Raw genomic sequence first — 20,788 nt, forward strand, 5'->3', positions numbered from 1 at the left:
ACTTGAATGCACCTCGTACTGTATGGTTAAATGATGATAGCACCCTCTTGGGTAAAATAGTCCACCCATTACGATCTCCGGGTGGGGCCTTCTCAGGAGGACAGTGTTATCAGGAAAAAGAAAACTGGCATTCTACGGATCATAGAATGGAATGTCAGTCACTTGATCGGCAGGTAGGTTAAAAAATCAAAAGGGAAATAGATAGGTTAACGTTAGATATAGTGGGAATTAGTGAAGTTCGGTGGCAGGAGAAACAAGACTTCTGATCAGGTGAATACAGGCTTATAGATACAAAACCATATAGGAGTAATGCAGGAGTAGGTTTAATAATGAATACGAGGATAATTCCAAAAGTAAAGTCTCTTATTTATTTATTTATTTTAATAAGTACTGAACTTTGTTTGTGTGGCAGGTGGTCACACTGTTATGAAGAGTGCTTCACGCTCTGTGTGTAAACATGCGCACGCCACGCTCTGTGTAACCCCCCCCCTCCCCCGGTGTTGTAAACGTGTACATTTAATTCCCTCTAGGTACACAACATTTACTGCGGCAACCAATACCAAGGTTCAGTAAACCATGGCCTTAGATCCAGGTATTCTGCTCAAAACAGGAGACGGCGCCATGGTGACACTGGTGGTGGGAGGCACACGGCTGACAGCGTACGAGGCTGTACTGATGTGCAAAGATACTGTGTTCAATCACGTTATTGAGTAGTTTAAAGTCACAGAGAGAACACAAATAACACTTTGGTTTAGGACACATTCAGACGCATTGGGTGTGATTGACTTTGCCGAATTAATTGAAGGGGAGAACCACAGCAAAAAGTGAAAAACTGATTTTTATTTTTTGTGCCATTAAAATCTATGAAATCTCCTGAACTTTCTGATATACAGGGTGATTCAAAAAGAATACCACAACTTTAGGAATTTAAAACTCTGCAACGACAAAAGGCAGAGCTAAGCACTATCTGTCGGCGAATTAAGGGAGCTATAAAGTTTCATTTAGTTGCACATTTGTTCGCTTGAGGCGCTGTTTACTAGGCGTCAGCGTCAGTTGATGCTAAGATGGCGACCACTCAACAGAAAGCTTTTTGTGTTATTGAGTACGGCAGAAGTGAATCGACGACAGTTGTTCAGCGTGCATTTCGAACGAAGTAGGGTGTTAAACCTCCTGATAGGTGGTGTATTAAATGTTGGTATAAACAGTTTACAGAGAATGGGTGTTTGTGCAAAGTTTTCCCTTTGCACAAACACCCATTCTCTCTTCTGGACGGCCGAGAACGAGTGACGAAAATGTAGCACGCATCCAGCAAGCATTTGTTCGCAGCCCAGGAAAATCGACTCGCAGAGCTAACAGAGAGCTGCAAATTCCACAATCAACTGTATGGAGAGTCCTACGAAAAAGGTTAGTTATGAAACCTTATTGTCTGAAATTGGTTCAAGCACTGTCTGCAGCCGATAAGATTAAAAGAATCGATTTCTGTGATTTTATCCTTGCTCAAATGGAAACAGATGAACGTTTCAAAGATTGTGTTTAGTGATGAAGCAACTTTCCACACTAATGGGAAAGTCAACCGTCACAATGTCTGTATATGGGGCACTGAGAATCTGCGGGAAACAACTCAGTATGAACATGACTCGCCTAAGGTGAACGTTTTCTGTGCCATTTCAGCCAATAAAGTTTTTGGTCCCTTTTTCTTCGAAGGTGCTACTGTAACTGGACTACAGTATCTGGAGATGTTAGAGAATTGGCTGTTCCCTCAGCTCGAACAAGAAGCACAACAATTCATATTTCAGCAGGATGGAGCGCCACCACATTGGCACTTATCTGTCCGTAACTACCTGAACGTCAACTATCCGAGGCGATGGATCGGCCGCCAGGCAGCCCGTGACAGAGCACTTCATCACTGGCCTCCAAGAAGCCCTGATCTTACCCCCTGCGATTTTTTCTTATGGGGGTATGTTCTGCATTGTCAGTTTTCCTCCTCGCCACTTACACTGACTCATTTGAATGGTCATGTTTCCGAACTAATTACTATAGAAGGCTGTGGTTTTGTTGTTTTGTAGTTGACAGTCTGCTCTACACATTATACTGTTTCCGTAGCTCTTTATTTTTTTAATGGCTTAATGGTGTTTAGTGAATAACATTCTGTTATGGGCCCAGGCCTCTCCTGAATACAAGCAGATCTGAATAGCCGTGTTGTAGACAATAGTGTGGTGCATAAATATTTAGTGGCAATTTAAAGACTCACCCATGCTAAGTATTAAAATATTGAATTTTGAAATAATCGGCAATACGGAGTAGCTTATTGATTCTGATGCTAGGTTGCACGAATCATTGAGCACAATTACAGTTGTACACGAAATCACACTATTTAAGATGAGTGGATGTAGAGTGACTGCAGTTTTATTTCAGAAGTATCAATAAACCACAGTTCGACATATTCAATGTTGTTTGAGTTTCTCAGTGTAAAACCAATCTTTTGAACTCTGAATGCCAGTACACTACACACCTGTCAGAATTTAGTCACGCTTATCGAAACTCTACGTGCCATTCTCCCTCGCTCCTTCCTCGAGACGAGCATGCCGGAGGATAATAAGACATGACATCAATCGGTTTACGTGGTGATGCTAGAGAAGAAGGGGAAACAGCACTTCAGTGGGATGAGACTGGTGGCACACTAGGCTGCCCTAGCAGCCACCGGACGCTGGCAGCGGCCAGGTCACCATCACGGACATCGAAGACCCGGTCCTGAGACAACTGCTGTCTTACTTCTATACACTCGAGGCACCCCAGCTCCTCGGCATGAGCTTCTCCAGCTGACTGCTGCCGCCACTAAGTATGGGGGAGTGTCTGACCTGAAGCAACAGCTGTGCTTGTTGCTGCTGCAACAGCTGCAGGTTTCCTTCTGTACACTCGGGGCTACCCAGCTTTAAGCACCCCCTTTTCCTCTCCAACTGCTGTTCGCTGCAGACAAGTATGGCGTGTCTGACATGAAGACTGAGTGCAAGCAGCACAATTCGCTGTAGAGAAGGCAGTGGTCACAACTATGTCTCCCAGTGCTAAAACTGCCGATTGTCTACTACTATACACTCGAGCTCCCCAGCTTCTATGCACATCCCTCACACCATCTCTCTCCAGCTACTGGCCGTCACTGATAAATACGGCTGTCTGCCTGCAGATTTTGACGACAGCAACAGGTGGGCGTAGCAGTTCGCTGTAGAGACGGGTGTTATCACAACTGTTTCCCAGTGCTGCAACAGCTGCTATCGTACTTCTATACACTCGGAGCTACCCAGCTTCTAGTTTTGTGCCTCACTCCTCTTCCTCTACAGCAGCTGCCCGCCACAGGTAAGTATAGCACATCTCGTCCGAAGACCGTGTGAGGAGCAGGTGGCCGTAACAGCTCTCTGTAGAGAAGTCCGTGATTACAAACTACGTTTCCCAGTGCTAAGACAGCTACTAGCCTACTCCTATACACTCGAGGCTCCCTAGCCTGCAGACAAGACGTGCTCCAGCTGCTGGCTGCCACCGATAAATACGTCATGTCAGTCCCGAACGCAGAAGTGTAAGCGGCAGGTGGCCACTAAGCCGACAGTGGAGAATGCGGCGGAAATGCATTTGCTGCAAATTGAGCCGAACGGGTGATATCACTTTCATTTACAAAGTGTCGTATGCCATCTCACGAGGGAACGGTCAGACTCGCCGTGCCAAAACATGTACCAATTTTTTACCACAGTTAGTTAACCCTGAAAAATGAATGCACACAAAACTGTACCTGCTGACAAGAACTGAAAGTCAGCTAAAGAAAATCGTGAAAATGGCCGTTTCTCTCAGTGAGGCAGCAGAGCTGAATACACCCATTGACACACCGCCCCTGTAGATGTTGAAACCGTAATACAGCCATTATAAAGCAATTGGCACATCCAGATGAGCTGATGAAATGCCTCACAGGAAAAACTCCAAATGTAAGAGTGTCTTTCAACAAACTTGTACGGACCAAGGTGCCCGAAAACAGCTGGTAAACCTGAAGGCTGCAGTCAGTGATGCTGTGATAACCTTCAGTGGTGGAAATACAGCACAGTAAAGGTTATGAATTAATTTGGAAATAAGTCTGGCCATAATAATGAAGCAGTCCTAGATCCCTCAGACACAGAAAGAGATTGCATCTGATTAATCCTCAAGAAGATTACAAAGCTGGAGAGTTTTATGTCTCTCTTCATTCAACAGAGAGTTTTCCTTTGTCAACTTCCAAGTGCAATTTCCAAAAAACTGCTTTTTGCAAATGTTTCCCATTCCCATTACCTCAAAAACTATTTAAGCTAAAGCTCTCAAATTTTCACCTGTTATTGACAGTGGTATTATATTTATGTAGCACTTATATTTTGATCATAAACATACAGGTGTATCAAAAAGAATCATTTGATTAAAAATCCTAACTATTATGTTATTTGAGCTACTGGCAGCATGAGCAATGTTGTAAAGAGCGAACTCTCTAGTTTTACGCGGTTCCCACTACGTAGCAGCAGTGTGTCCACTTCAGTTCTAGTAAAAATGGTGTCGGGACGACAGAGAGCGTCTTGTGTTCTACGTTTTGCGCAGTGCCAGTCATTAATAACTGTTCAGCATGACTTTTGTACTGGGTGTGGTGTGGATCCTCCTACAGCACAGAGCATTACATTAGATGATGCCATGAACAATTCCAAGTAACAGGTTATTTCTGTGAAGCCAAATCACCTGGGCACACCCAAGAATGCATCACAGATGTCAAATGCATCTGCCATAGTTTCACACCCCGATGTCCGTGTGGCGTCAACGTTTACTCATGAAACCATACAATATTCAGCTACTGCAAGCTCTTTGTGAAGGTGAAAACAATTTCTGGAGTTCTGTGATTTCGTTCTTGGCAAGATGGAGGACGACAGTTTTCTTTCATGCTTAGTGTTTAGTGACAAGGCAACATTCGATTTAAATGGAAAGGTGAACGGCTGTAATGTCAGTACAGGACAACCACATGAAGTTGTACAACATGAGACGGACTCTCCAAAATTGAATGGGTTTCGTGCAGTTTCACGGCAAAAGGTGTACGGTCCATTTTCTTGGCCGAAAACACTGTTACAGGAAGCTCATATCTCGATATGCCTGAGAACTTTCTTTTCCCACAGTTGGAGACTGATTCGAATGACATCATTTACGAACAGTATCGGTGTGAAATTCAACAGTGTTGTGTATCAATATTTAAAAATATTGGAACTGATAACGAAGCTCTCCTCTCTTCAGAACAGTACATCTTGATTTCAGTTTCCATTATTCCATTTCTGACTGGCATCTGGAAGTGCGGGAACTTTTAAATCAAAGGATTACTGAATGATGGATCGGTCGCACTGGACCAAATGATTCAGCTTTTAATTACTGGCCTTCAAGGTCCCCAGATCTGACTGACTGATTATTTCTTGCTGGGGTTTATAAAAGAGTTTGTCAATGTGCCTCCATTACCAACAACAATGAATGAACTGAGACAATGCATAACAGCAGCTGTGGAAGCTGTAACTCAAGACATGGTCGCTGACACCGTGCATCTCGAAAGTGGCATACATAACACCTATGAAAACGTATAAAAAAGTTTGAGTTTCCTGTTCACCAAAAAACAAAACTCATTGTATGTGTTTATTAGTTTCAGAAACATAACACGTGCCAAATTGGATGATTCTTTTTGATACCCGTATTTTTAAAAATTACGTACCTTTTTCAAGACCTTCAGTAAGAAATTCATATTTTGATTCCCAACAATGTTAGATACTTGATAGCAGATCAAGGAATGTGTATGACTGTACATCATAGAAAAGTTTTGTTGCATAACCTTGGATAGTTACTGAGAAAACAGGATATATACACACATTACATTATCTGGAAAGGGCACTGATATTCCCCTTTAATACTGAAACTGCATAAAACCACAGTTTTCAGAAGCTTGCAAATAGGAAACGAGATGTAATGAACAACTTTGGGAAGTGCTACATCTAGATGTAGATCTTCCCAAAGTTGTTAATTACACCTTGTTTTCTCAGGTTCTTTGTCAAGTGAGATATATTTTGGTAACTAACAAAGAAAAAGTTTTGCTCCAAGTTCAGTAGTTTTTGAGGTATGACATTAAGTTTGAAGCTCTTTGCGAATGGGACAATTTCAAAAAAATTAGTGTTAGCTCTGGCTCTCATTAATATTAAGAACAGATTTTTGACATGCCTAGAGGAATTATAGAGATGTGTAGGGTGAGGCAGAAAGGACAGACATTTTTAGAACCGCTAGTATTCACGCTCGGCGGTCGGAGTGGGACGAGTGATGTGGTAATGTGATTGGTAGATCGTGCCATTTTGTTTAGTCAAGGTCATGGAGCCGAGGACTGTGCAACATCGTGTGTTTAGCTATGATAGTTTTGTGTGTAATAGTGAGTCTATCATTGCAGTGCAGCATGAGTAAGAGTTCGGCAAGCCATACTCCCAGAGTCCTGGTCAATCTGCCAGAAGACATTCGGCTGAGCTACGCCTCAGTAAGGCGTATTTTGCATACTAACCTGAAATTTCATCCCTACCAAAATAGCCATTATGCAAAAATTAAACTCAAGAGATTATGAACAGTGGCTAAATTTTTCCCGAGAAATGGAGGCCATATTTGAATAAAATGATAACATTATTTTGCTTAGGAGTGGTAAAGCTCATTTCCATTTCAATGGAATGATAAATCGGCACAACTGTTGTTATTGGGCCAGTGAAAGGCCAAAACTACTGCATGAGAAACCATTACATAGTCCCAAGGCGACTGTTTGGTGTGCTGTGACAGATACAGATGTTACTGGTCCATACTTTTTCCAAGACGAGTACGGGAACACTGTAACCCTAACCTCTGAACGATATAGAGAGATGATCACCGAATTATTCCTACCTGAATTAAGAAGAAAACTTATTCCTATTTGGCGAGTGTGGTTTCAGCAGGATGGAGCTACAGCTCACATGGCAAGTTTGACTATGGAAGACTGTTTTTCGTGGTAGAGTTATTTCCCGGTCCGGGGAAATTCATTGGCCTCCTCGTTTCCCTGACCTATCCATGTGCGACTACTTTTTGTGGGGGTTACCTCAAATCATGTGTGTACGGGTATAAACCACGTACAGTTTAAGAATTGAAGGATGCCGTTTGTTTGGAAATCGTCAAAATAGACAGAGGCATGTTGCACAGTGTTGAATAACTATGTATTGTTCATTTGGAAACCATTCATCCTTTATGCCTCACCCTGTATATGTTGAAAGTGAGAGTTTTATTGTGCGTTGAAAGCCAAATACATCGTTAACCGATGAAAAGCAAAGTTTGCATGTCTACTTATTTCATAAGTAGAAAGTCTAAAAATGTCTGTACCTAGCATTATTCGATTGAGAATAAGTCAAGAGGGTTTCCAGCAGCTGGCAATCCAGTAAAGAAGAGTAGCTGCAAATTCCAAGTAAGTCACCTCGTAAAGAAGTGGAAGGTGGTTTGGGGGAATAAACTGGAATAACCCAGATTCACACTAACACTAAGTCGGAAACGTAGCTGTTAATCGTAGACACTGACACACTGTTGTTTGTTCCTCTATGTGGCGATTTGTTACAAATGGTGTCCGGCATCTAGTGTCCCCTCTACCATAACAAAGAAGATGTTCATCAAAGTTTAAGACTTTAAACTAACAACCAATCTAAACCAAACAGTACATCTCTATTAATATTCTCTACTATTAATAGTGCTTGACAAAATAATGTATGCCCAATACTACAGTTCACTCAAGTTTCGTATTTTACAAGTTACTTTTGTTCCAGTTATCCCGATTATGTATACTCCAGTCACTGGCAATAACGGCAAGTGCTGTTTATTCTGTAGAGTTAAAAAATGCGTGAGATAAGTGATACCTCACACCCCAAATCTGTAAATATGTTAACCTCTGAAGTTTCCACTGTCTCTGCTATTATGGGTTGTAGGTAATTAGTAGCTCAGCTTGGCTCTTCAAGCAACAACCATTCCTTTGTGGGTATTTTGTGTGTAAAGTTAACATACTTATATGGAATAAGGCCTCCTAATGAATCTCCACGACCTTTTTCATTTTAATACATTTAGCGAGTGAAATAATAATCCAACATTTTAAAAGGATGTAGCCTGAAAATGAATTTGATTTCTTAAGGGTTAAATTAATGGTTCTGCTGGGGTCAAAAGTTTTTCAGATGTTACAATTCAATGGCACATAATAACTGACCAGTTTCAGAATTAAGAGGCCATCTTCAGGTGATAAGCTGAGAAAACAGGCGCGCGCGCACGCACACACACACACACACACACACACACACACACACACACACACACACACACACACACACAATTTATAAGAGAGAGAGAGAGAGAGAGAGAGAGAGAGAGAGAGAGAGAGAGAGAGAGAGAGAGAAGATATATGTAACTAAATTATTTTTGTACTTTGATGCATGTCTGAACAAAAAAGGCATACCAAAATAGATGAGCTCTTGTGACTAGGAATGTATCACAACATTAACATTACATTACATCAAAACACTACGCAGCTGTCCACAAGCTAATAGCTTTTTGCACATTTGCAACTAGTGGATCCAAATTGCATATCCACCGTTATGCACCAGGCAGAACTGTTGAAGGCAGAAAGTACAAGCTGTCGACTCATCACAGGACCTTCCCCCCCTCTTCTCGTGTGTACGGTCTGCTGCCACATATCACCGACAATACCTTCAGCCTCGACAGGCCGTTCACCTTCGGCGACAACAGGACGCAGCCGGCATATCACACGGGCTTCTTCTTGCGCACCTGCGGCTTCCATTGCCACTGGTCACCAGCTGCGCAGTTTCCTCTTCCGGGGTTGGTGTAGTCTCGAGCAGTGTCTATGTACTGCAAAATGAATTTCATCATGACAGTTTCAACGTATTGCTTTTTATATTAGAAAATAAAATAAATATTGCATTGTTAACAAGGAAATTATGATAGAGTTTCAACTGCTAAAATGCACTGCAAAAAAAATCATTCACTCAGGAGAATTGTTACAAATAAGACATCATTTGACGGTCGCACAGACTCTCGCATGGCATAGGGAAACAACTGAAAGAGTTGAAAATAAAGTCATCAGCTCTGGACGGAATCACAATTCAGTTTTACAAAATGAGTAATGCACGGGATTAGCCCCTCAGCTCGCATCTATCACCAGTCTCTCCCAAACAAAATACGAAATAATCTATCTATATCTGTGCAACTGTGTCAAAAATGTATTTTTGTTATAAAATGTACAATTTGCGTTGGATGGTAATCACTATACAAACATTTAAACCGCAACCTAAATTCCTATCGCACTATGGACAAAACGCAGATGAAGATTTAAGCAAAAGAAGGTATTATGAGTGAAAAGAAATTCAAGCAAAATGTGGTCTAGAATTAATGAAAGCAATAACATGGATGAAAAAACAATGATAAAACGAAAGAAATTAAATCGAACTTAATACATAAAATAAATTAAAATCACGTGAATAAAGAGTTCAAATGGAAAATGAATTAAACAAAGAAAAATTAGACCAAGTGAAGTAGTTGATATGACGATTAAAATAATTTGACGAAGGCATCGAAATAAAAAGTTAAGTTTAAACCACTTAACTGAATAAACTAATGTATAAAGTTATTTCGACAAAAATTTAAAAATAATAAAAATTTGAAGTAGCTGACAAGATTCAAACCAATGACTTTTTGCACATGACAGCCTTACCCAATCTAATATACCACACTACCAGTTCATAACACTACTTTTTTAACACTACTGATAGTCATGTGAAATTCCAAAATTTTTTTCATTAATTACTAGCAAACTAGGGACCATCAGTGTTAATGGCTGTAGGGTGCAATACCTGTGACCTACCTTACCCTACGTCATCGTACAGACAGTTTTGAAAGTAGATCCCATCGCTGGAGACCTCTCCCCATTAGATTAAAACTGAGTACTGGACAGGGACTCAAACCCAGGCAGGACCTTTGCTTTTTGAGGGCATGTGTTTCTGGAGAAGAGGTATTGGTTGAAGTAAAGCTGTGAAGGTGAGTCGTGCTCAGATATCTCAGTTGGTAGAGCACTTTCCTGCTAAAGACAAACGTCCTAGGTTAGATTCCCCACCCAGCGCACCACTTTAATCTGTCAGTTAGTTTCTAATAGGCACACACTCCACTGATGAGTGTAAGTTCAATCTGGCAACAGTGTGATTAGTGTGTCAACTACAACAGGAAACTACTGTCAAACAGTGCCATTACAACAAATCGTGTTCTGTGTGACACGAGCAAACACTACTGTGAAAGTGGGCACACGTCCCGTATGAGGGTAGCATTACACCAGACGGCTACAGGCACGACCCCAGCCACTCACCTGTCGTGGCACCAGCCAGTCGAGCAGCTGCAGGACGAGATGGCACAGCGAGATCACCAGCAGGAAGGGCCACACGCCGCTCGCAGCGTAACTGCAACCGAACACACAGCCACTTGAGCCTCCACAACCACTATACTAGTTCTCCCCTCTTTCAATCTCTTTACTGCCAAATGCCATCTTACCACGACAGGGTATATATGCTGAAAAGAAAATTTTTTTTCATATTTACTGGCTAAAAATGCTCTTTTGCAGGTGAAAATACTTTTTCCCAGGTTAAAATACACTACACCCCTGGTGAAAGTACATTTTCTTCATGATAAGTGACAACATATTTTCGCTCGGATTTCGCACACCAGCCAGAAATTCCAGGCACTTTAGGAAACAAAACCCATTAAAAAAAAGTAACGTGTTTTGCGAAGATATTTGAAGTGCAGCAACATGCACAGCGCATATTTTTTATTATGGAGGTATAAATATGAAATCCACCAAATCGGTAGCTTTCGAAGCACTGAAATCGAGATAGCCAAGTGCTTTTGTCAGCAAATCATAGCTCGTGCCACGATTTGCCAGACAATGAGAGCAGATATTCAGAGTGTAGGACATGCGAGGTAGTCAGCCAATAGCAATATGACTTAAGCACCACTAAGTGTCGAATAAAAAGGAAGTTTAAATTAATACAAATAAGATATAACCATAAGGAAAGCTAAGCTATCACAGATAATATTGATAATCAATAATTTTTTGCAGTTTTTTCGAAGGGTGGGTCTCTCAGGATCCTACGAGCACAGCTTAATCTGAACATTTCTGAGAAGCACCAATATAAATTTCACTGCTGCACACCAAACATTTTGTGAGTTACCCGACTGAAGAAATATTCCATTGAGCACTTTCACTTTTCCACAGAAAAGTGAATTAGTTTTGAAACTGTTCAAGAATTCGCATCACATTTTTTTTTAACGGATGATTTTACTTTTTGCCATCATTATTCATAATTTGCAATACGAAAGAACTAAAATAAATACGAAATAATAACCTTAAAGCTTGGGCTTTTATTTAGTGTGTGTTACCCTTTAAGATGTATCAAACACAAATGAGTCACTAAGTTTTAAATACTGGCATAAATGGCTGGTCTTCTGGGCCCAAATTTTTTCTAAGTGGCTGGTCCTCAAAGGGTTAAGTTTTGAATGAGATTCAAATACTTTGCAATTTAAGAAATTAATCCCACATTCTCGCACGTAAAATAATTCATACTGAATAAATGGAAATTTACGTCAAAAGTAGTGCTTCTCAAACCACCATTTACAATATTTCCCACGGCTTATTAGAAATGTAAACAGTTGTGATGTCACACTAATCGAAAGTAGTTTGGCCAACTTCTGTTTGCTGTAGAATCTTTGAACATATTCTCAGTTTGAATATAATAAACTTACTCGAGACAGAGAAGCTCGTGCGCACAAATCAGCGCAGTTTTAGAAAGCATCACTCGTGCGAAACTCAAGCTAGCCCTTTCCTCACACGATAGACAGTGAACTACGTATAAAGGGCAACAGGTAGACTCCATATTTCTATATTTACAGAAAGCACTTCACACAGTGCCCCATTGCAGGCTGTTAATGAAGGTACCAGCATACGGAACAAGTTAACAGATATGTGTGTGGCTTAAAGACTTCTTAAATAATAGAACCCATTATGTTGTCCTCGCCAGTGAGTGTTTGTCAGAACAAGGGTATTGTCAGGAGTGTGATAGGACCACTTGACAGGGTGGGCAGCAATCTGTGGTTTCTTGCTGACGATGGCACGGTGTACGGTAAGGCGTCAAAGTTGTGTGACTGTACGAAGACACAAGAAGACAGACAAATTTTCTAGTTGGTGTGATGAATGGCAGCTACCCCTTAACACGGAAAAATGTAAGTTAACGTGGATGAGTAGAAGATCAAACCTGTAATGTTCAGATGCAGTATTACTGGTATCCTGCTTTCCAGTGTCAAGTTGTTGAAACATCTGGGCGTAATTGTGCAAAGTGACACGAGATGGAGCAACAATGTGAGAACAGTGGTAGTGAAGGTGAATGGCCGACTTTGGTTTATCGGGGGAGTTTTAGGAAAGAACGGTTCAACTGTAAAGGAGACCGCATATAGGATGCTGGTGCAACCTATTTTCGAGTACTGCTCGAGTTTGCACGATCCGTACCACTCGGATTAATGGAAGACATTGTGAAGCCATTCGAAGGCAGGCTGCTAGATTCGTTACCGATAGGTTCGAACAATGCGTTACGTGTTACAGAGATGCTTCGAGAACTCAAATTGGAATCCCTAAAGGGAAGGTGAAATTCTTTTTGAGAAACACTATTGAGAAAATTTAGAGAACCAGCATTTGAAGCCGACTGCCAAACGATTCTACTGCAGCCAACACACACTGCGTCTAAGGACCACGAAGATAAGATATGATAAATTAGAGCTCATACATAGTAGTTTTCCCATCACTATTTGCAAGTGGAACAGGAAACGTAATGACAAACAGTGGTACAGCATACCATCCGCCACATACCGTACAGTGGATCGCGGAGTATCTATGTAGATGTAGATATTGTCTGTTGACCCCTATACATATCTAATAGTGGACCACAGAAATACATTGAAGAGCCAAAGAAACTGGTACACCTGCCTAATATCGTGTAGGGCCCCCACGAGCACGTGAAGTCCCACAATGCAACTTGGCATGGACTCTACTAATGTCTGAAGTTGTGCTGAAGGGAATTGACATCATTAATCCTGCACGGCCGTCCATAAATCTTTAAGAGTAGGAGGGTGTGGAGATCTCTTTTGAACAGCATGTTGCAAGGCATCCCAGATATGCTCAATAATGTTAATATCTGGGGAATTGGTGGCCAACGGAAGTGTTTTAACTCAGAAAAGTGTTCCTGGAGCCACTCTGTAGCAATTCTGGACTGTGGGGTGTTGCATTGTTCTGCTGGAATTGTGTAAGTCCGTTGGAATGCACAGTGGACAAGGATGGATGCAGGTGATCAGACACTATGCTTACGTACGTGTCACCTGTCACGAGTTGGACCTAGATATATCAGGGGTTCCCCATCACGCCAACTGAACATGCCTCGCACTAATACAGAGCTTTAACAGTCCTCTGCTGATACGCAGGGTCCACGGATTCATGGAGTTCTCTATATCCATACATGTCCAACCGCTCGATACAATTTGAAACCAGACTTGTCCGACCAGGAAACACGTTTCCTGTCATAAACAGTCCAATGTCGGAGTTGACGGGGCCCAGGCAAGTCGTAAAGCTTTGTGCCGTGCAGTCATCAAGGGTACTCGAGAGGGCCTTCAGCTCCGAAAGCCCGTATCGATGATGTTTTGTCAAACGGCTCACACGCTGACGGTCCAGCATTGAAATCTGCAGCAATTTGCGGAAGTGTTGCACTCCTGTCACGCTGAACAATTCTCTTCTGTCATCACTGGTCCCATTCTTGCAGGATCTTCTTCTGGCCGCAGTGATGTCAGATATTTGATGTTTTGCCAGATTCCCAATATTCACGGTACAGCCGTGAAATGGTCATATGGGAAAATCCCCACTTCATTGTCACCTCGGAGATGCTGCCATCGCTTGTGCGCTAACTATAACACCACATTCAAATTCACTTATATCTGGATAACCTGCCATTGTAGCAGCAGTAACCGATCTAACAACTGTCCGATATTTCTCTTATATAGATGTCGACCGCAGCGCCGTATTCTGCCTGTTTACGCATCTATCTCTATTTGAATATACATGCCTATTCCAGTTTCTTTGGCACTTCAGTGTATATCGGGGGTGGGGGGGAGTATGTGCCATAGGTAGAGAAGCAGTAACTGCAAAATGAGCTTGTCACGAGAGCTCAGATACTACAAATGTAGACAAAACAGCGAATGAGACATGAGGACCAAATCTGTCACACATTTCAATCCATCTAAAGGTGCCCAATTTGACTCTGTGTGAAGCTTCTGTGAAGTGGAAACGCGGAGCAACGACCGCAGCTAAATCGAGACAGGGCAGACCTCACACCATAAAAAATTGCATGGAGAAGGCAGGAGGAATCACTAAGGGTTGCAATGTGTTACGGACTGTCCAGCTAACACAACGATCACGTGCAGGAAGTTAAAAAGAATGGGGTACTACAGTCAAGCAAGTTGTTACATCCTTACAAACCACCCATTTCAGCAATTAGAAGATAGGAGATTCTTGAAGTGGTGTGAAGAGCCACACCACTGGACGACTCTAAACTAGTGATTTGTAGTGACAAATTTTACTGTACCCTTCGGCAGTCTGACGGTAGGGTCTGGGTTCGGGTTTGGCAAATGTCCGGAGAACATTACCTGCGAGTGAATGTAGGGCCGATAGTGAAGTACAGAGGAGGCAGTCTTACGGAACAGGGGTGTTTTTCACGGGTAGGGTTCGATCCCTTACTTCACTTAAAGAAATGCTAAATGTGGAAAGATACAAAAAAATTACAGCACGGTGTACTGCGTACAGTAGAGGAACAGTTCAGAGACTATGATCGATTGTGACAGCACAAAAGGGCACCACAGTTTGCAGACAATTGACATTCCCCAAACGTACTTGCCTGCTGAGGGTTGCAACCTGAACCCGACGGAACACCTTTGGGACAATTTAGAATGTCTACTTCATTCCAGACTCCAGGGTTCAACATCATTACCTCCTCTGGTTTCAGATCTTAAGATAGAATGGACTGCCATTCCTCCACAGACATCCAGACTCCTCACTGATAGTGACCCCAGCACAGTTGAAGTCATCCAAAAGGGGAAAAGTGCACCATCCATAATAATGTCAACTGAGAAGTGTCCAGATACTTTTGCTCAGATAGTGTACAATCGACCCTCCAGAAGCAGAACATACTCTATTTTAAGTGTCAGTTTTACAACCTGTTCCGTCCGGACCCTTCCCTTCGACAGCTGATTCTCAGCTTTATGTGAACGGCAGTTGTCCTTACAAATCCTTTGACCCGGTAATCCTCATGGCCTCCTCCTCCGGCAGCCCTGGCTTCAAGACCCGCAGTCTCTCTCTTCCTCTGCCCTACCTCCCAATCCCAATGCACTCCTCCACACCATCACGTCCCGGACACAACTCCTCCCCATCTGGCAAGCTCACTGATATAGCATTCTGACCACTCCCTCCTGCTGCCCCCCCCCCCCCCCCCCCCCGCGCAAATAGTCAGATGAGACATCTCATCCCGTTCGAGCTACAGTGTTGTACGACAGAGAGCAAGGGCGAAACCGTACATGTATTCTATTAGCTCCGAAAGACAATTCCTCTGAAAGCTCGCAGCATTTTCCCATCTCATTTCTGTGCCCAACAGGTAAATGACAGTATGACGACTTATATGGCAATGAATGTTTGAAGACTCAACAGATGAGTTACGAATGAGATGGACTTCTTACATTACTTGACTGAAATTTAAAATTGAGAGGGAGTTTCTGTCGATAACAATATAAGAGCAGAATGAAATTTTCACTCTGCGGTGGAGCGTGCAGTGAAACGAAACTTCCTGGCAGATTAAAACTGTGTCCCAGACAGAGACTCAAACTCGGGATCTCTGCCTTTCACGTGCTCAAGTTACAGACGTGCAGGCAGCACTCCCTTTGTAAGAACACTTGAGTGTGCACTATTACTGTATAAAATCCCAATTTACCAGGCATAAACACACAGGTGGCACCACCCTATGCAGGTTTCCCATTCGTTTTACTGAGCTACACTATCGTGTTCCAAAATTTGTGCCATTCACTCTGCAGAGAAGAGCTACATTTACACGGGACATCAAATTAATCGTGGAAGGTACAAACCTTCTCATGTGGTGCCCCAATGTGTGCGTAGGGGAACTGGCGACTGTGCGGTACACCTTCTCGGTGCGCCGCGTCACGTCGGGCCAGCTGTACAGGGCAGAGACGCGGGCGTGCCGCTTCCAGGGGTCCGGGCCCCGACCGCTCCTCAGGTCCGACAGAGCTGCCTCCAGGCCTTCCAGGAGAGCTGCAGAAAGAGTGGGTGTCAAGTTTCTGTAGCAGGACAAGTGGCCGAAAGACCAAATGTAGCCTCACACAGAAGTGAAACGCATACAATAACATCATACGAGAAGAGAACAAGTTTCGAAATGCTGTAGATCACGAGGGTAAATTGAGTACTTAATGTGGTACTGAATCGAAACGGGGAAAAAGAGACATTTATACCCCAGCTTGATTAAAAGATTGGTTCCTATGCCACCCTGTGAGGTATGAAGGAATTGTCAATTTAGTAATGGAGGAAAGTGTGAGCGTAAAAATTTTATAGGTACTCCAAGACTAGACTACATGACGGTTTTCAAATGAACATTTGTATTTTGATTTATAAGGAAAAAAAATGCTTTATAGAGATCAAGTGTTAAATACTATTTATTAGATTTACATAAGTGAACCCCCAATTGTTTAAAGCAGCAAATTCCCATGTACATAACAGCTCCAAACACCTGGTTAAAAATGAAATGATGTGTTAAATATTTGCCTTTATGCATTAAGTGGGAAAAAGTTTAGAAAATGGTTTGAAATCAGACTTGCAGTTTGTCAAAAGTCGCTAAGTGGTCTCATCAGGAAGCACTGAGCAACTATAAACAGTGTAATATGTGCTCCATTTGAAGGGAAAGATTTTTTTTTCCTTCTTCTTCAATGTTTATGGTGTCATATCTCCCAATCTGTATGTCATATAGTGATACAACTTTGCAGGACAACAGTGCCGAAGTACCCGCAATGTCCCAACTACATACTCTTCATTTAGGACAAAAGTATTGTACGAGAACACAGGGTGCTCTGCCTTCAGTGGCTCCATCCTCATTGAAATAGAGGAAATTGGCCCCAAAGTCAGTGATGTATTTGGTGTCTCCCTCCCACCACTGACAACAATACACTACATTACCGCGTACTTGCCTGCAGTCATAGTGGACAATGAACTCCTTGCACCACAGTACTGTAGTAAGCGTGCTCTAGGAGGAAAATCAAAATGTGGCAACCCACTGATGAAATGGAGTATCATGTGGTAAGCAGTTTTTGGCAGCCGTGGAAACATTGCAGCTGTGTCAACTCAACCCAAATAGCTACAAGAGTCATACGAATCAGTCTGATGCAGCTGCAACGTTTCTGCCTGTGCCACAAACCAACTGCCACACAGGACTCCAATTTATCTACAGGATGTCCCATTTCGGTTTGGGACCTCTAGCTTGCTATAGTACTGGTGCATGGTTTCAATGTTACTCTCAAATGTAGATGTGTGGGGGAGGGGTGGTGTGGTGATGGTATCAAGAACAATAATAACAACTCCTCCCCCCGTATCTCTCCATCTCCCCCTCCTCTTTTTTCTTAATGGCCTTGCTGCAGTGGTAACACCACTGCTGGGCTTGCCTAGCACTTGCAAGAGTGACCGTCCTGGTGTGCCAATCTCTCTTGGCCAGAGGGATGCACTCACCCTTCACGAGACCAATTGAGGAGCTACTCAACCACGTAGTCGCGTGTCTGGCCACGAAAACTGACAATGGCCGAGACAGACGTGTGCTGACCGTGTGCCTCTCCACCTCCACATCCAGTGACACCTGTCGGCTGAGGAGGACGCGGCAGTCGGTCAGTAATGTCAAGCCTTCCCAGGCCCGTTTGGATGGAGAGAGCGTTTTCTCTTTTCTTGAGGTGACAAAACTACGACTACCCTTTGTATGTAGCACATGGGGAAAGACATTATTGTTATGGATAGAAGCATCTGTTGCCCAGGTAGCAGGACAAACTTAGTTCCACAGGTACTGAAAATATTATACTGCAACAGTACCAGCACAGTATTGCAGGACAATGCTCAATATTTAAAAAAAGAAAAAAAAAAAATTAGATAATAGTTCATGTACAAGGATATTACAATGAAACTGCTAGCAATGCTTAATAGCATAAACTTAAATAAAATATTATACTGTTACATTACGGTACATAGGTCAGCTATTTTCGTAACGCAGGGTTTAGACAACACTGTAGTTTTACTTATACATTGCACAAGCATTTTCCAAACCAAAGACTGATGATTGCCACAGTAAAAAGTTAATTTTTGTAATGAGTTAGTATAACCTACTGTTTTGATGTATATTTATGAATGTGTATTATGAAATGGATGGACACAATATATCTGCAAACCAGGTTGACAATAAATGTTCTACAACATTCACAGTGCCCACCAGTCTGGCGGACCCTGCCTCAAGAGATATAGTGCAAGTCATGGAGGAAGAGCAGCTGTGACCATGCCTTCAATGTATGGGGACATGAGAAGGCTTGACATATACTCAACCAGTAATCTCTTAAATAAGACAAACCATTTTTCGATTCAGTCCTTATCAATATAACAGTGATGGCCAAATGTTGAAACAACCAAAGTACGATATATGATACATTGTTTATTAGAAGCATCATATTTATTTTAAGAATCTGATTTTCGTTTTGTACTCTTAACTTGCAGCAGTAACTGCAGCACTCCGAGAGAAGAGGCTCATTCTGAAGAGGTTTTCGAGTGAGCTGTCATAATAAAGAAAGAAAGATTGATTAGCAGTAAGTCTTAGCTCCCAATCAGACTATTTCATTACCCGATATCACAGTAAAGAACCAGCGGAACATCGCAACACATGTTACTGAAAAATTCTATGTTGCATTTCTGACATTTCTTGGCCAGAAATAAAAACATTACACACAGTCAGAATAATCACCTGTGGGCAGTACTACTAGTCAAGTGTACTAACCTGAAAGAAACGCTGGCTTTCAGCAACTTACAATGAGCTCATAAGAAGCAGAGATACTCACAAGATTAAATTAATATTGTATATACCAGGGTAAGCCAATTATTATCCGTGAAGTAGTTATAAAATTTTATTGTCATCAAACAGGAAACTTACAAGAACATCATTTTTCGACAGTCTCCTTGCGTTTCAACACACTTGGTCCATTGTTGTACAAGCTTTCTGATGGCCTAATAAATGAAGGTTCTCAGTTAGCTGTGAGCCAGGAATGCACTGCTTCTTTCAATGCTTCGTCCGAGGCAAATAGACGGCCCCTCAATGCCTGTTTGAGTGGACAAAATAAGTGATAGTGAGAAAGTATACCGACAGGCATTGTTGTGCAACAACACAACACCTTCTGACAGCAATCATCAGTATTGCTTCAAACTGCTGGCTTTAGCCTGGCAGTAAGCATCTCACTGTAATGTACATTGTTTATTGTTGTGCCCCTTTCCCCCATAATGTCCTGGTACTGGACCTTGTGCGTCCCAAAAAACCGTAAGCGTCAGTTTTCTTGCAGACAGTTGGGTCTTTAACTTTTTCTTGCACGGTGAAATTGGATGTTTCCATTCCATACTCTGCTGTTTACTCTTCGGCTCATAATAACGGATTCATGTTTTGTCACCAGTAATGATCCTGTCTAAAAAGTTGTCCCCATCATTACCATAGTGATCCAAATGCTTTTTGCAGATGTCCAAGTGCATTTGTTTATGCAACTGTGCGAGTTGTTTTGGGACCCATCTTGCACAAATTTTATGAAACCCAAGTCTGTTGTGGATGATTTCCTAGGCAGAACCATGACTAATTTGCAGACAATGTGCCACTTCATCAATAGTTATTCGTCCAAGAGAATCATTTCAAGTGAACGCTCAATGGTTTTTTCATTTGTGGCGGTAAACGGTCGCCCGGCTCCTTCATAGTGCGTAACACTTGTGCGACCGTTTCGGAAATTTTCAACCTGTTCGTAGACACTCCATTGTGGCAAAAACATTGTTCCCATACTGTACCAAAAATCTTTGATGAATTTCGGCCCCTGATACACCTTCAGACCACAAAAAACGGATTAAGGAACACTGCCCTTCTTTGGTGCAAATAGACAGCGGAGCAGCCACGATTAACAGCACAGCAACAATAACGAAACCAACCCAGCAGCTTGAAAATTGCAAAGATATAACAACAAATAAATGAAGCATGTGTCATCAACGTACCAAAATAAACAAAAATATAACTAAATTGCGGATAATAATTGACTTACCCTCGTATATCCACAAATTTTAAAAATTATTTTATATCTAATGAACCATATGATTATAGCTGCAGCTCCCCACCTGTGACGATCCTCATACACTGTAATGTTTGCTGATGACAAGCATATTAATGAGTATCCAAACTATATAACAGCATTACTTTTGAATACATTATGGGAACAGCAGTGATCAATGTCTTATAAATAATTACTATTAAAAACAGTCTTGACCACAATTTATTTAATAAGGTGACCGGTTTCGACCACTACT

General features: G+C 42.0%; 1 protein-coding gene across 1 annotated transcript in view; it reads right to left on the reverse strand.

The window, feature by feature from the left end:
• Positions 1-1,859: 1,859 nt before the first annotated feature.
• The window catches only part of LOC124720061 (phosphatidylinositol N-acetylglucosaminyltransferase subunit A), a 142,957-nt gene continuing 124,028 nt past the window's right edge, over positions 1,860-20,788 (reverse strand). Inside the window, exons 9-11 of the mRNA XM_047245328.1 lie at positions 16,291-16,474; positions 10,436-10,526; positions 1,860-8,928 (exon numbers count right to left, since the gene is read on the reverse strand). Of these exons, the coding sequence (XP_047101284.1) occupies positions 8,824-8,928; positions 10,436-10,526; positions 16,291-16,474 (380 nt within the window). The 3' untranslated portion in view covers positions 1,860-8,823. The remainder of the gene's footprint in view (positions 8,929-10,435; positions 10,527-16,290; positions 16,475-20,788) is intronic.

This window comes from Schistocerca piceifrons, chromosome 11 (assembly GCF_021461385.2).
Source record: "Schistocerca piceifrons isolate TAMUIC-IGC-003096 chromosome 11, iqSchPice1.1, whole genome shotgun sequence".
Classification (NCBI taxonomy): domain Eukaryota; kingdom Metazoa; phylum Arthropoda; class Insecta; order Orthoptera; family Acrididae; genus Schistocerca; species Schistocerca piceifrons.